The sequence below is a fragment of the Tachypleus tridentatus genome, chromosome 1 (genome assembly GCF_004210375.1).
Source record: "Tachypleus tridentatus isolate NWPU-2018 chromosome 1, ASM421037v1, whole genome shotgun sequence".
Classification (NCBI taxonomy): Eukaryota; Metazoa; Arthropoda; class Merostomata; order Xiphosura; family Limulidae; genus Tachypleus; species Tachypleus tridentatus.
Genome location: NC_134825.1, coordinates 104035017 through 104048545, shown reverse-complemented (window position 1 = coordinate 104048545; position 13529 = coordinate 104035017). Strand labels below are relative to the sequence as shown.

Sequence of the window (13529 nt, the reverse complement as noted above, 5' to 3'; positions counted from 1 at the left end):
GAACATGATACATCCTGACATCAACTGTACGTCAACTTAATCTTGCTGAAACTTTTGATGGACTAACAGCAGTGAACTTCGAGTCTCGGTTGTTTTCAGCTTTCATTTTAGCCTTTGCGTGTCACGTTTCTATTTTATAAGGGTCACTTTTTACAAATTTAAGTAGACATAGAAGTCCTTTTATACAGTTGTAAGTAATTATATAGGTCCTCACAATCAGATGTAAGTACTTATATAGGTTCTCACAATCAGATGTAAGTACTTATACAGATTCTTTCTTACACATGTACCGTACCGACGTTTGAATTTCAGTGATTTAATATGAAACATTTTTCTATCAAGAAGTGGCTGAGAGGAGTAGAATACTGCCAAATTAGATTCTAATATTTAGTTATGAACTTGTCTTGGCTTAGAATACTGTTAGACTAGACTGTCATATTTAGTTATAAACTTGTCTTGGCTTAGAATACTGTTAGACTAGACTGTCATATTTAGTTATAAACTTGTCTTGGCTTAGAATACTGTTAGACTAAACTGTAATATTTAGTTAAGTGCGTGTCTTGGTTTATAATACTGTAATTTTTACTTAAGAACTTGTTTTTATTTTCTACTATTTGCACGAGGCTACACAAGACCTATGTGCATTAGCCGTTCCTAATATTGATCTGATATTCTAGAGAAAATGCAGCTAGTTGGATAACAACATCTTTTTCGACAACACTAATTGAATACTGGCATGGTCTGGTTTGTTTTGAATTTCGCCCAAAGCTAAAGGAGGGCCATCTTCGCTAGCCGTTCCTAATTTAGCAGTGTAAAACTAGAGGGAAGGGAAGCTGGTCATGACTATCCACCGCCAACTCTTGGGCTAATATTTTACCAACGAATAGTGGGATTCAGTGATGTCGAGAAAACCCACTTGTAGAGAGATATATATGCAAAAACGGCTCGTTTTGGTTGAGAAAATATTTTACATAGAAGAGCGATTAAAATTATATATTCAAACAATAACACCGCCCTCTACATTCCGACACACAGTTACACAACCCCTTTCAAACATGTGGTCAGTTTCCGGTCAGTTACCTCTTTCTTTGTGAACCTGACGATGACCGAAGAAGGTCGAAACGTTGTTCGCTCGTCTATGTAAAATATTTTCTCAACCCAAACGAGCCGTTTTTGAAGAGTGGGATTGACCGTCACATTATAACGCCCCCATGGGTGAAAGGGCGAGCATATTTGGTGTGACGGGGATTCGAACGCGTGATCCTCGAACTACAAGTCGAGTGTCTTAACCACCTGACCATTCCGGGCTGAATACTGGTATGTGACTGTCACTCTTACAACGCGCCCACAGTTTTAATGTGTAGAACACAATAGTGCGGTAATGGAACCCATGAATTCAAAGACTGGCATCTTAAGCATTGGGCAACCCCCAGGTACAACATAATATAGTTTTAAGGAAAACAACTGTTTTCATTTTCAATCCGCAGTGACTTAACGGTAAGTCTACTGGCTTGAGTCGCTAAAAATCGCCTTCGGTCCTCGTAGTGAGCACAGCACAAATATTCCAGTACTTAGGTCTGTGCTTAAGAAACATACAATTATTTTTAAAACAACTTATTGATGATGAAGTCCACATATTATATCATATTAAATAATATTGTAACAGTGTAAAGATGTGACTCAAAATAATGCAAAATAAATCATGTTATATTCAAAACACACAAGAGATTCCTTAGCAATAGCTGTTAGGGTTAATTGCAATATCAGTGGTGCTACATTTATTTGTTATTTTCTGTGGCTTATAAAGACATGGATCCACCTGCAATCTGTTTACAAAACTGAAAATCTCTGATAATTTTCTTGTTTGTCCGCTGCGTTTACTTCATATCTTACTCACGAGAAGGTACACAAAACTATAATTTTTCTATTAGATGTACGCGTCTATTGTCAGCTGATGATTTTACCGTTAATTTGTACTGTGTAAGAATATTTATTTAGTTGAGAGTAATTTAATATATTTATATGATGACTACGCAGACTTGACATTTTTTGGTAAGTTTGAGTTAACATTTAATTTAGAACATAGCACTAGAATAGATAGGCATATTTATTTATAGATTTAATTTCACAAGCAAAAGAAATATATGTAGAATTAGAATGTCGTGTGGAAAAGCAAACAGTAGGCCTAGCCTATAAAATAAAATGTCGTCTGCCATAAAACAGGCTATGTGAAAAGAGTAAGGCTTAAATTGTAATTGTTTTGTTTTGAGGTTATTAACTTGTAAAGTATATGTTATTACAGATTTTAGCTTTTACAATAATAAAATTGGTTTTAAAACAGATACTTAAATTATAATGTTTATTGTGTAGAATGAGATTAAATTCAAAGTCAAGTCAGCATAACTGGTAGGGCACTGGTATGATGCAGAAGACAGGTTGAACCTGGAAATTGTATTTTTTTTTATTTTTTTTTTACTTGATTTAGGATAGATAGACCTATTTAGTTATAGAATATTAATTATACATATACTAATATATCATATATTTAACCGCATACACAAAAAGAAATGTGTGCAGAATTAGAATGTCGTGTGTGAAAAAGCAAACGGCAGGCCTAGCTTATGCTGTCCACCATAATATAGTCGTATGTAGTAAGAGTAAGGCTTACATTTATAATAGTTATTGGGTATAATGATCTTAAAGTCAATTCAGATAATGTATTTTACATTATTTTATCGAAGTAGTTTGATACCTGGAAGTGAATTTTGTTTTTTTCCTTTCTTTACGTTATAAAGTACAGTACCACATTTTTGTAATATATTTCATACGTCAAAGTGAAAGAAAAACAAAATATCGTTCATGAGGAAGCCCCGATTTAAAACAGGTTCGTAGTTTATTTTCAAAATCAAACCTAAAGTGTTGTTTTTTCATAAATTCACAAAATATTTTTTACCTATCAAAATATGAGATGAAGTAAACAGAGAGAGAGTAAGGTTTTCTTCGAAAGTTTGGGTATTACTACTACTGTAAGTTTGGTATATAAATATTTAGATTATCGATGGCCCCCAACCACAGTGATAACTGTAGGGTTAATTTGAGAAATAATGTTATAGAAGTTCGTGTTCGAACTAGTGGTGAAAAAAAATATCGTTCTTAAAATACAGACTTTTGAGTTTATACTTTTATTTTAAATTAAAAAAAAAACTGTTGTTTATGCATGGATTGGCAGTTAAGGAACTCCACACACAATCAGTGGATAGGTCTGTTGCCTTCTCTATAGTCAGTTTAAAAGTAGAGACGGCGGCAGGTTTATTAGCTTTACCATAATCGGTTGGAAACAAACATCTTATACGGGAAAAGGCTTAACGAATTAACCTTTATTCCTGTCTATAAAATGTAATTAGTGAATCGTATTAACAACAGATGGCGTAAACTTACGCAATATTGTTGATAATTCAATAAGCAAGCAGCAATAAAAATGTACAAAAGCTGATAGGAGTAATAATATCATATCACATTTAAAATAAAATATTGATGGTGCTAGTGCTACGTGGTATATTTTGTATTCAATTAACATTGTTTATCTCAGAACAAATTAAAATTAAAGTATAGAATAGACCATTATGGTATAAAACTTACCAGTATAATGATGCGATGTTAAATATTCACATCAGTAGTACATAGCTCAAATATTTTGATGACAAACAGTTAACTGGTATGTTAAAATCCCAATATTTGTTTCAACAAACGAGGTTCATAAATTAATATCTCACATTTTAGTTATAATACGATTTCTTTAATGTGTACTATTTTAAAACAATCTTTTTTAATAAATATATTTCTTGGGTATTTTAACAAATTCTAACTAATTAATATATTTTAACTAAATATTTAACCATAAAGTCTGAAAACACGATGTCGTTCTTGGGAATATTCGTATACAATTTTTTCTTCGCTATAAATAATAGGTTGAGACTAGTCCCATGCTGGGACAACGGTAAGTCTTTAGATTTACAACGCTAAAATCAGATGTTCGATTTCCCTCGATCGACATAACAGACAGCTCGATGTGACTTTACTAGAAGAAAAACGCAAAACACAAGGCTAAGACTAAACGTTTTTTGTGGTATTTAGTATTGTTTTCGTGGTTAGAATCCTAAGCCTAATTATCAATCAGGAATTGTTTTGTATTTTAATATTATAGCTAGGTTTTAAAGTTTGGCTAGCTTTATCTTACGTCTCTGCTGCTAATCTGCTACCGTCTCCAGGGGAGTCCAGAAAAGAACTAGGTTTGGGGTGGTTGTGGCCTGGATTTAAGCTTGTATCTGGAGTTAAAATAAAAAAAAAATAACCATCGTGAACAAATAAAAAGTTACAAACATTCATCCCTATCATATTATTTCACACGACTCTGTAAACATACAGAAGATATGTACACAACGATATTCAGAAAAAAACCGTAAGACAAACAGACAGAAAATAAACCATCGTGCTAAGGAAGCAGGCAATATATGTTCAAATAATGAACAACCATACCTGCAGCTCTTCACAAGGCTCAATATATCCCTCATGACTCACAGAGACTCCAGTGTATCGATCAAACTCCTACATTACCCTTAATCACGTGGACGATAGTTTTATGCGAACATCGAAAACAAACAAATCCTTCGTCTGGTCAACAGTTCTAAATTTTGGGTCTCTAATTATACCCTTCAATCTCTGCATGGCACACAAGCATCATCTACACTGAAAATTTTCATAGTTTATCAGATGGTTGGAAACTTGAAAATTGTTCAATTTAAATCAGGGGCTAGTTTCATACAGAATCGTTTCGATCTCGGGAAATATTTTTCTCATGAATAAATATTATAAGATATACTTTAAAATACGCGACTAAGTGCTCACAAACCTAACGGGAAAAGTTTTCTGTCGATCTTCTGCCACTGTAGCGAGGTTCTTTTCTCTGTGAGAGTCGTGGGTTCGAATTCTCGTCACACCAAACATGCTTGCCCTTTCAGCCGAGGGGGCGTTATAATGTGACGGTCAATCCCACTATTCGTTGGTAAAAAAGTAGCCCAAGAGTTGGCGGTGATGACTAGCTGCCTTCCTTCTAGTCTTACGCTGCTAAATTAGGGACGGCTATCGCAGATAGCCCTCGTGTAGCTTTGCACGAAATTAAAAACAAACAAACTTTTCTCTCTATGTTAAATATTCTTTTAATTCGATTTCATCTTGATATAAATAAATGATTACGTTTTTGGCCGGTAGAGGTAGTACCAGATCACATGCTAAAACCTACCATTACACAGTTCAATGTTCAATGACGAGTAAGACAGTCGACGAGCTTAAGCGGCTGACAAAGCAGTAAGAGTATATTTTCATTTTTATTTCAACCGAGTTAAGTATTCAATCTATACGTATACAACAAAAAATGGTTTCGGAGATTATACTTTTTGTGACATTTTTCATTGCTTGTCAGAACGAAATAGCAAACAGTAACACCGTCACCTACAAAGAAATGTTTTTCAATCAAACCCTGGATCATTTCAATTTTGTATCCTTCGGGGAGGAAACGTTTCAACAAAGATATCTAGTTGAAGAGACTTGGTGGAACCAAGGAATAGGGCCTATCTTCTTTTACACAGGAAATGAAGACGACATTAATGTATTCTGGAACAACACCGGTTTTATACACGAAATTGCTCCCAAGTTTCAAGCTTTGGTTGTTTATGCTGAACACAGGTTTTATGGGAAATCATTGCCAGCCGGAAATGCGAGTTTCACAAATCCGATTATTGGGCTTTTAACGATTGAACAAGCCCTTGCGGACTACGCTCACCTGCTAACTCACCTGAAGGAAGCACTCAACGCCACCCAATGTCCAGTGATTGCATTCGGGGGTAGTTATGGAGGGATGTTGAGCGCGTACTTTAGGTTCAAGTATCCAAATATCGTTAATGGAGCCATAGCAGCGAGCGCTCCTATATATCAGGTAGCTGGACTTACATCGACTTCATTGTTCTTCCAGGCTGTGACACAGAATTTCCATAACGCACTTCCCAACTGTGAATCTCAAATAAGAAAAGCCTTTCAGATTTTAAAGCAATGGGCCACAGAAGGAGTTGTCGGGTTTAATAGAATACAGAAAACATTCAATCTCTGTAATGATATTTCTAATTTTACAAAATTTCAACATTTTCTTTCTTGGGCGAGAAATGCTTTTGTCTTTGTCGCTATGAGGAATTATCCATATCCAACAGATTTTTCAGGGAAACTCCCTGGTCATCCAGTCAAGGCAATGTGCCAGCAAATGTTCTCAACCTCAGTACCGACAAGGGGTCTTGCTCTAGCTGTCTCTCTCTTTTATAATGCATCTGGAGACAAAGAATGTTTTGATGTGGAGAAATACACCCCGTGTGCTGATCCAACTGGCTGTGGAGAAGGCGAGAATTCTCGGGCCTGGGACTTCCAGGCCTGTACAGAAGTGAACTTGGAAGGAGGCAGTAATAACGTGACAGATATGTTCCCAGATTTGCCCTTCACAGCCCAGATGAGGGACGAATATTGTCTAACAACCTGGGGAGTGACTCCTCGACGAAAATGGTTAAAAACTCATATGTGGGGAAGAGATATTACCCATTCCACAAATATTGTGTTCAGTAACGGTGATTTGGATCCGTGGACACAAGGGGGAGTTACACACAATATATCGTCTGGGATTCGTACTATCCTCATCAAAGGAGGGGCACACCATGTGGACTTAAGAAGAAGCAATCATGCAGATCCAAACTCAGTTGTGATAGCTAGATCATTTGAAGTGATGATGATTTATAGCTGGATTAAACAGAAAAGTAAGAATATGTAACACATTTATTTAAAACAAGGGCCAAGCCTAACTGGTCTGTGAAGACAGTTATTAAAATAACTGAAGTAATAAATGTTTTTGCAAAGCCATATTTTGTGTGATTATCAAAATTTATTTATTTTTGCATCACTAAGTCATCAAGTTTTATTACTGCAAGAACTAGTTTAATTATTTAGTTTCTACGACGGAAGACAGTATTTTTTGTTCTGTGAGTAAAAAGTTAAACAAATATCCATTTTTCCTTACTCCTGTGTTTAGTAATTTCAAATGCCTCCACATTATACAACTCTTTATCCACGGCCAGACTCGACCCAGGGGTTAAGATGCCGGGCTGCGGATTTAAGGTCCAAGATTCGAACGCACGATATACTATTGAAAATGCTATAAGTATTTAACAACAGCAGGTTATAGCTGTGATAGTTGATCCCGTTATTTATTCAGCCGTTTTTGAGAAATCCTGCTAAAAGACACACACACGGGGATAAAAACAATCTTTGTCATTTTCGGTGGCGGAGGTAACTAGGGAAAGTACCTGTTAAATGCACGAGAAAGACAAGTTCCGCCAAGGGCAACATGGCGAGTAATATTCAAAAAGTGGCTCCCATACATCCTCCACAGAAACGCTAAGGATACATGACAGGTTTGATGACAATCGGTCAGACAGTTCTCCAGCTGTAAGAAGGCACATACATATTTTGTCAGATAGAGTTTGGAGTGTTTCAAAACTAGTAGTGAGTGCATACTAGAAGAATTCACACATTTTAATAAAAATGTTCAGAACAAAACTGATGAAGCCGTAAATGTGAAACTTTTGTTAAAATGAAGTTCTTATGAAGATGATTATTTTAATAACTTTTTTCCAAAATGGTTAACAGTGATTGTCTGTCCATTAAGTTGTATCAAACTAGCCTGAAGATGACTGACAAACTTAAGAACAAAAGCTTTGAAGAGGGGAGGGCTTCAAGGTAAATAGCCCCACCTCTGTATTTTTAACGTAGCTAAGTAACCCAAGCACGAATGCGGAAACGAAACTGAAGCCGAGTTGTCGGCCAACAAAAATCGGGTTAAATCTTGCTTGGTAAGAGAAATTTCTCGAGTAACTAACATTTTTTCGCGAACTGTTTGACGCACGCTACCTGTGCTGTATTGACTATCTGTTACAACTTCTCTCATACCTGAAAATATAGGGCATACACCACCTTGGATACTTCGCATTTTAACCTCAGGGAAATAGCTAAGCCTATAACAAATTATTTTTAAATGAAATTATTTCAATTATGTCTTAATTTACGTTCTAGTAGGTTCAGTATTACGCACTCAGGCACAAGTAGGACCACAAGTGACAAGTGATTTTTAATTATTCTTTATTTAAAACGCACTTTTCCCTTTTTTTAACAAAGGAACACTTAAGGCACTTGGCTTACGAAAAACAAACACAGTGAATTAGTAAAGAAATAATATATCACAAATACAAAATAAATGATTGAAAAAAGGCAAAATAATAATACGCCACAGTCAACCATCACAGTAACCCTACAGCATCTTTAATTCAGTTTACACGAAGAAAGTTTATCTCTAAAAGTGATTTAGAAACATTTGTTAATACAAACACTCGTAATTTCTACACAATTGAAACGAACATATATAATCAGGAACCCTAATGGTACCACTGACCAGAAAGATTTCTAGTATTCACAACTGAATGAACTATATACAACTCTGGCCCTTTTAGAGATGAAATATAACTAACAAAGGCGTTAAACTTCCTACTAGAAGCTGTGTTAGCGATGGGTCGTAGCTACTTCTAAACGGAGAAAAAAGTTCTGACCACTTTTAACCAACAATAAAGTTTATAAATGTTAAACATACAAGCTTAACAGTCACAGTACTTTTGAAACACGTTTATTAAACCTAACTCTTCTTTTAATTAACTCAATAAATGTCCACCTCCCTGACCAATGTTCCTGAAGCTATAAACAAAGTGTCCACTGCTGACTGCCCTTCAGTCATTCAAGTTATGTCTTAAGATAAGAAACCAGTATGTAAAAACTAAAAAATGAGGCAATAAAGAATTTTTTTTTTTACTTAAAGCGAAGTCTAAAAGGAAAGAGAACATTTTAGTAATATGTTCAGTTTAACACAAACAGAATATCAGTGAAGAACTCGTAGATCATGTTCAGTTTAACACAAACAGGATATCAGTGAAGAACTCGTAGATCATGTTCAGTTTAACACAAACAGGATATCAGTGAAGAACTCGTAGATCATGTTCAGTTTAACACAAACGGGATATCAGTGAAGAACTCGTAGATCATGTTTAGTTTAACACAAACAGGATATTAGTGAAGGACTCATAGATCATGTTCAGTTTAACAGACAATATCAGTGAAGGACTCGTAGATCATGTTCAGTTTAACAGACAATATCGGTGAAGGACTTGTAGATCATGTTCAGTTTAACAGACAATATCAGTGAAGAACTTGTAGATCATGTTTGGTTTCATGCAACAATAAAGGAAGATAATGAATTTTATTCACCACCTTCATCAAATCACAAATTAACGTATAAATTAGGTGTAACCAATAACTTTTAAACATATAAAATTAGGTGTAAGCAATGTATCTTTTAAACATATAAAATGAGGTGTGGCCAACGTTCCTTTTAAACATAAAATTAGGTGTAAGCAATGTACCTTTTAAATATATAACATTAGGTGTGGCCAATGTTCCTTTTAAACATTATAAATCATGTAATTTTTACAGTTCTAAACCCAGCATTGTCAGTGATCATTTATCCTTTAACGACACCAGAAGAACTTTTTAATTAGTGACAGAGTATATATATTCTATGATGCGATATTTCTGTGAATAAATTAAAGGTAAAGTAATAATTATTATCCAAGGTTAAATGTTATTTTGTAACAACTTAAATCTACTAGCTGACCAACCATGCAGTAAATTGTATCTGTGTACCAACCTAATACCAGTAAAGAAACCTACAGGTGCAAGGCACACCCACTTACAATTTTGATGTACCATGAACTACTAGGCCCGGCATGGCCTAGCGCGTAAGGCGTGCGACTCGTAATCCGAGGGTCGCGGGTTCACGCCCGCGTCTCGCTAAACATGCTCGCCCTCCCAGCCGTGGGGGTGTATATTGTGACGGTCAATCCCACTATTCGTTGGTAAAAGAGTAGCCCAAGAGTTGGCGGTGGGTGGTGATGACTAGCTGCCTTCCCTCTAGTCTTACACTGCTAAATTAGGGACGGCTAGCACAGATAGCCCTCGAGTAGCTTTGTGCGAAATTCCCAATCAAACAAACAAACAAACAAAAAACATGAACTACTAATATTTACTCTGAACATATAATATTGCTTGGACTAAACTATAATGATACAAAATACTTATTTGTGTGCATACATGACTTTCTTGTATATAAACTAACCATACATTTTGTTCAACATGCCCATGGGATACATCCCTCCTCATCAGGGGATTCTCTGTCTATATTTCTGTTTCCACACCTGGCAAGTTCTAGTGTCAACACTGCTTAATTAACATGTGAAAAATAATGTACTACATATATTGCCTCTACTGCCATACCTATGAATTTTCTGTGTTATTAGGATATTGATGTTTTTAATTCTTATGGTGTCCAAGGAAACTATAAACACTTAAAGAATACAAAGATCTGTAGGTGTTTCTGATTTTCTAAAGGATTTCTACACATTACAGTTTACAAATAAACACATTTAAAGAGATGCAGTTGCTCAAAGCAAACTGACAAAAGTGTCTTTGAATTTTGTACACAGACTAATTTTTTAACTACTGTTCTTATTACACACTATATATGACAGCATCTTTAAAGAAACAAACTGCTGAATACATACCGTGTAAACTATGAATTTCAATTAACTGGTCCGGACATTCAATAAAACATTTTTTATGATACGATGGTGAGCAAACTGTGTGTGATATAATATTCTTATGATCAGCAAATGAGATTAACCTCACAAAAAGTTCTATTGGGAAATATTTCTAATTAAGATAAAACACTCGTCAAAAGTAATAAATAATAAAACATTATTATGTTTAGGATTTTCATTGTCCTTAAGGGTATGAAAAGCTAATGGAGACAGTATTTTTATACTAATCCAATTCTGTTTGCTTCTGTCCACCTGCCGGATTAAAAGATGGTCTTTCTTTTGTTAATTGTAAAATGTTTAAGAAAAAAAAAAATTCGTATGATTAACTTATTTACTTCTTGTACCAGTACAATAACATTGGGTGATTATTCAAACACATATGACTTGCATGAAAGTTCATATCTACAGAACCAATGTACACATAAACTTATGTCCTTAAATTCTTTACAAGCCTGTATAAAATACATATAGAGTACTAATATTAAAAGATAGAAATAACATTAACTTAGAATTTTATTATAAATACAAACTGTGTCACAAATGGTAAACACCTCTGTAATCCTTATTCATAGAGAGTGATTGTAATGAAGAACATAAATGATACTTACAATGCATGTTTCAACTGCATTATGTCCATGAAACTCAACATATTTTATTAAGCCATCTACAGATCATTTTAAATACTGCACACACAAAATTCTTTTCCTTACAAACACTATCACTCTGGAGAAGGTAGAACTCCAAATATGACTTCTTGTTCCTTTTTCCATCTTCCAAAGTGGCGAGGGTTTCTTGGTTGGGGAAAACTTGCATTTAAGGCCTGCCAAATAAAATTATTTCACCAGAGTCTTGAATTCCATAATCAAATGCCCTGTGTGTCTTATAGTACACTTCAAGGCTGACAAAATATAGATTGTAGCTATGCTAATAACAGATACAAACTTTGAGACAATTGCTACTAAAAAAAAAAAAAACATACTAGGAAAGAGAAGTGGACTGAACAAATAACACACTAGTCATGAAGAGTGTACAGTCTTTTGACAAAAGATTCCTACCAAGAAAAGAAAATAATGCATAGAAAAGAGGGTTTTTTTGTTTGTTGTTAAGCACAATGGGCTACCTGCATTGTGCCCACCATGGGTAAACAATTTTTAGTATTAAAAGTCTTCAGGCTTACTGGTCAGCCAGTGGCAGGTAGAACATGTAGTTGGATTGCCTTTGACATAAACTTTCTGTTAACACAACAAGTATGCAATAGGCTATTTTTTAATTGGAACACTTTTAAGGAACCTTTCTTTATAATAAGTTGGAGTTGTTCCTGAAAGATGTTATGGATAAAGGAATCAACTACTTGTACAGCAAGTTTCAATAAAAAATTTGAAATGCAAGAGAATCTATTAACAAAGGAAAAGAAATTGTCACAGCCTCACTAAAACTTTAAGAGTTGGTTTAATTTTCTAACTAGTTTTCCTTCTTAATGTTTCTTTTTTTTATCACAGGAATCACACGTTATTAACAAATTGTCCATTACACTTTGTATCCCATCCTGTCAGTAGTATGTACGCCTAACCATCGGTTGTTTCAGTAGTATGTACGTCTAACGATCGGCTGTTTCAGTAGTATGTACGTCTAACGATCGGCTGTTTCAGTAGTATGTACGTCTAACGATCGGCTGTTTCAGTAGTATGTACGTCTAACGATCGGCTGTTTCAGTAGTATGTACGTCTAACGATCGGCTGTTTCAGTAGTATGTACGTCTAACGATCGGCTGTTTCAGTAGTATGTACGTCTAACCATCGGCTGTTTCAGTAGTATGTACGTCTAACCATCGGCTGTTTCAGTAGTATGTACGTCTAACCATCGGCTGTTTCAGTAGTATGTACGTCTAACCATCGGCTGTTTCAGTAGTATGTCGTCTAACCATCGGCTGTTTCAGTAGTATGTGCGCCTAACCATCGGCTGTTTCAGTAGTATGCGTCTAACCATCGGCTGTTTCAGTAGTATGTACGTCTAACCATCGGCTGTTTCAGTAGTATGTACGTCTAACCATCGGCTGTTTCAGTAGTATGTACGTCTAACGATCGGCTGTTTCAGTAGTATGTACGTCTAACGATCGGCTGTTTCAGTAGTATGTACGTCTAACGATCGGCTGTTTCAGTAGTATGTACGTCTAACCATCGGCTGTTTCAGTAGTATGTACGTCTAACCATCGGCTGTTTCAGTAGTATGTACGTCTAACCATCGGCTGTTTCAGTAGTATCTAACCATCGGCTGTTTCAGTAGTATGTACGTCTAACCATCGGCTGTTTCAGTAGTATGTACATCTAACCATCGGCTGTTTCAGTAGTATGTACGTCTATCGGCTGTTTCAGTAATCTAACCATCGGCTGTTTCAGTAGTATGTGTTCTAACCATCGGCTGTTTCAGTAGTATGTACATCTAACCATCAGCTGTTTCAGTAGTATGTACATCTAACCATCAGCTGTTTCAGTAGTATGTACGTCTAACCATCAGCTGTTTCAGTAGTATGTAGGTATAACCATCAGCTGTTTCAGTAGTATGTATGTATAACCATCAGCTGTTTCAGTAGTATGTATGTATAACCATCAGCTGTTTCAGTAGTATGTATGTATAACCATCAGCTGTTTCAGTAGTATGTATGTATAACCATCAGCTGTTTCAGTAGTATGTATGTATAACCATCAGCTGTTTCAGTAGTATGTATGTATAACCATCAGC

The 13529-nt window shown here is 35.4% G+C and overlaps 2 protein-coding genes across 22 annotated transcripts in view; one reads left to right on the top strand and one right to left on the bottom strand.

The window, feature by feature from the left end:
• Window positions 1-5305: 5305 nt before the first annotated feature.
• Window positions 5306-6956, top strand: LOC143257377 (dipeptidyl peptidase 2-like). The gene has a single exon (XM_076515958.1). It carries the CDS (start codon window positions 5432-5434, stop codon window positions 6863-6865), a length of 1434 nt encoding a protein of 477 aa, XP_076372073.1. The 5' UTR covers window positions 5306-5431; the 3' UTR covers window positions 6866-6956.
• Window positions 6957-8212: 1256 nt separating this feature from the next.
• Window positions 8213-13529, bottom strand: part of LOC143257317 (uncharacterized) — a 58404-nt gene continuing 53087 nt past the window's right edge. For all 21 annotated transcript variants that reach the window (XM_076515927.1, XM_076515920.1, XM_076515951.1 and 18 more), the window contains one exon: window positions 8213-11610. In XM_076515927.1, the coding sequence (XP_076372042.1) occupies window positions 11509-11610 (102 nt within the window). In that variant the 3' untranslated portion in view covers window positions 8213-11508. The remainder of the gene's footprint in view (window positions 11611-13529) is intronic.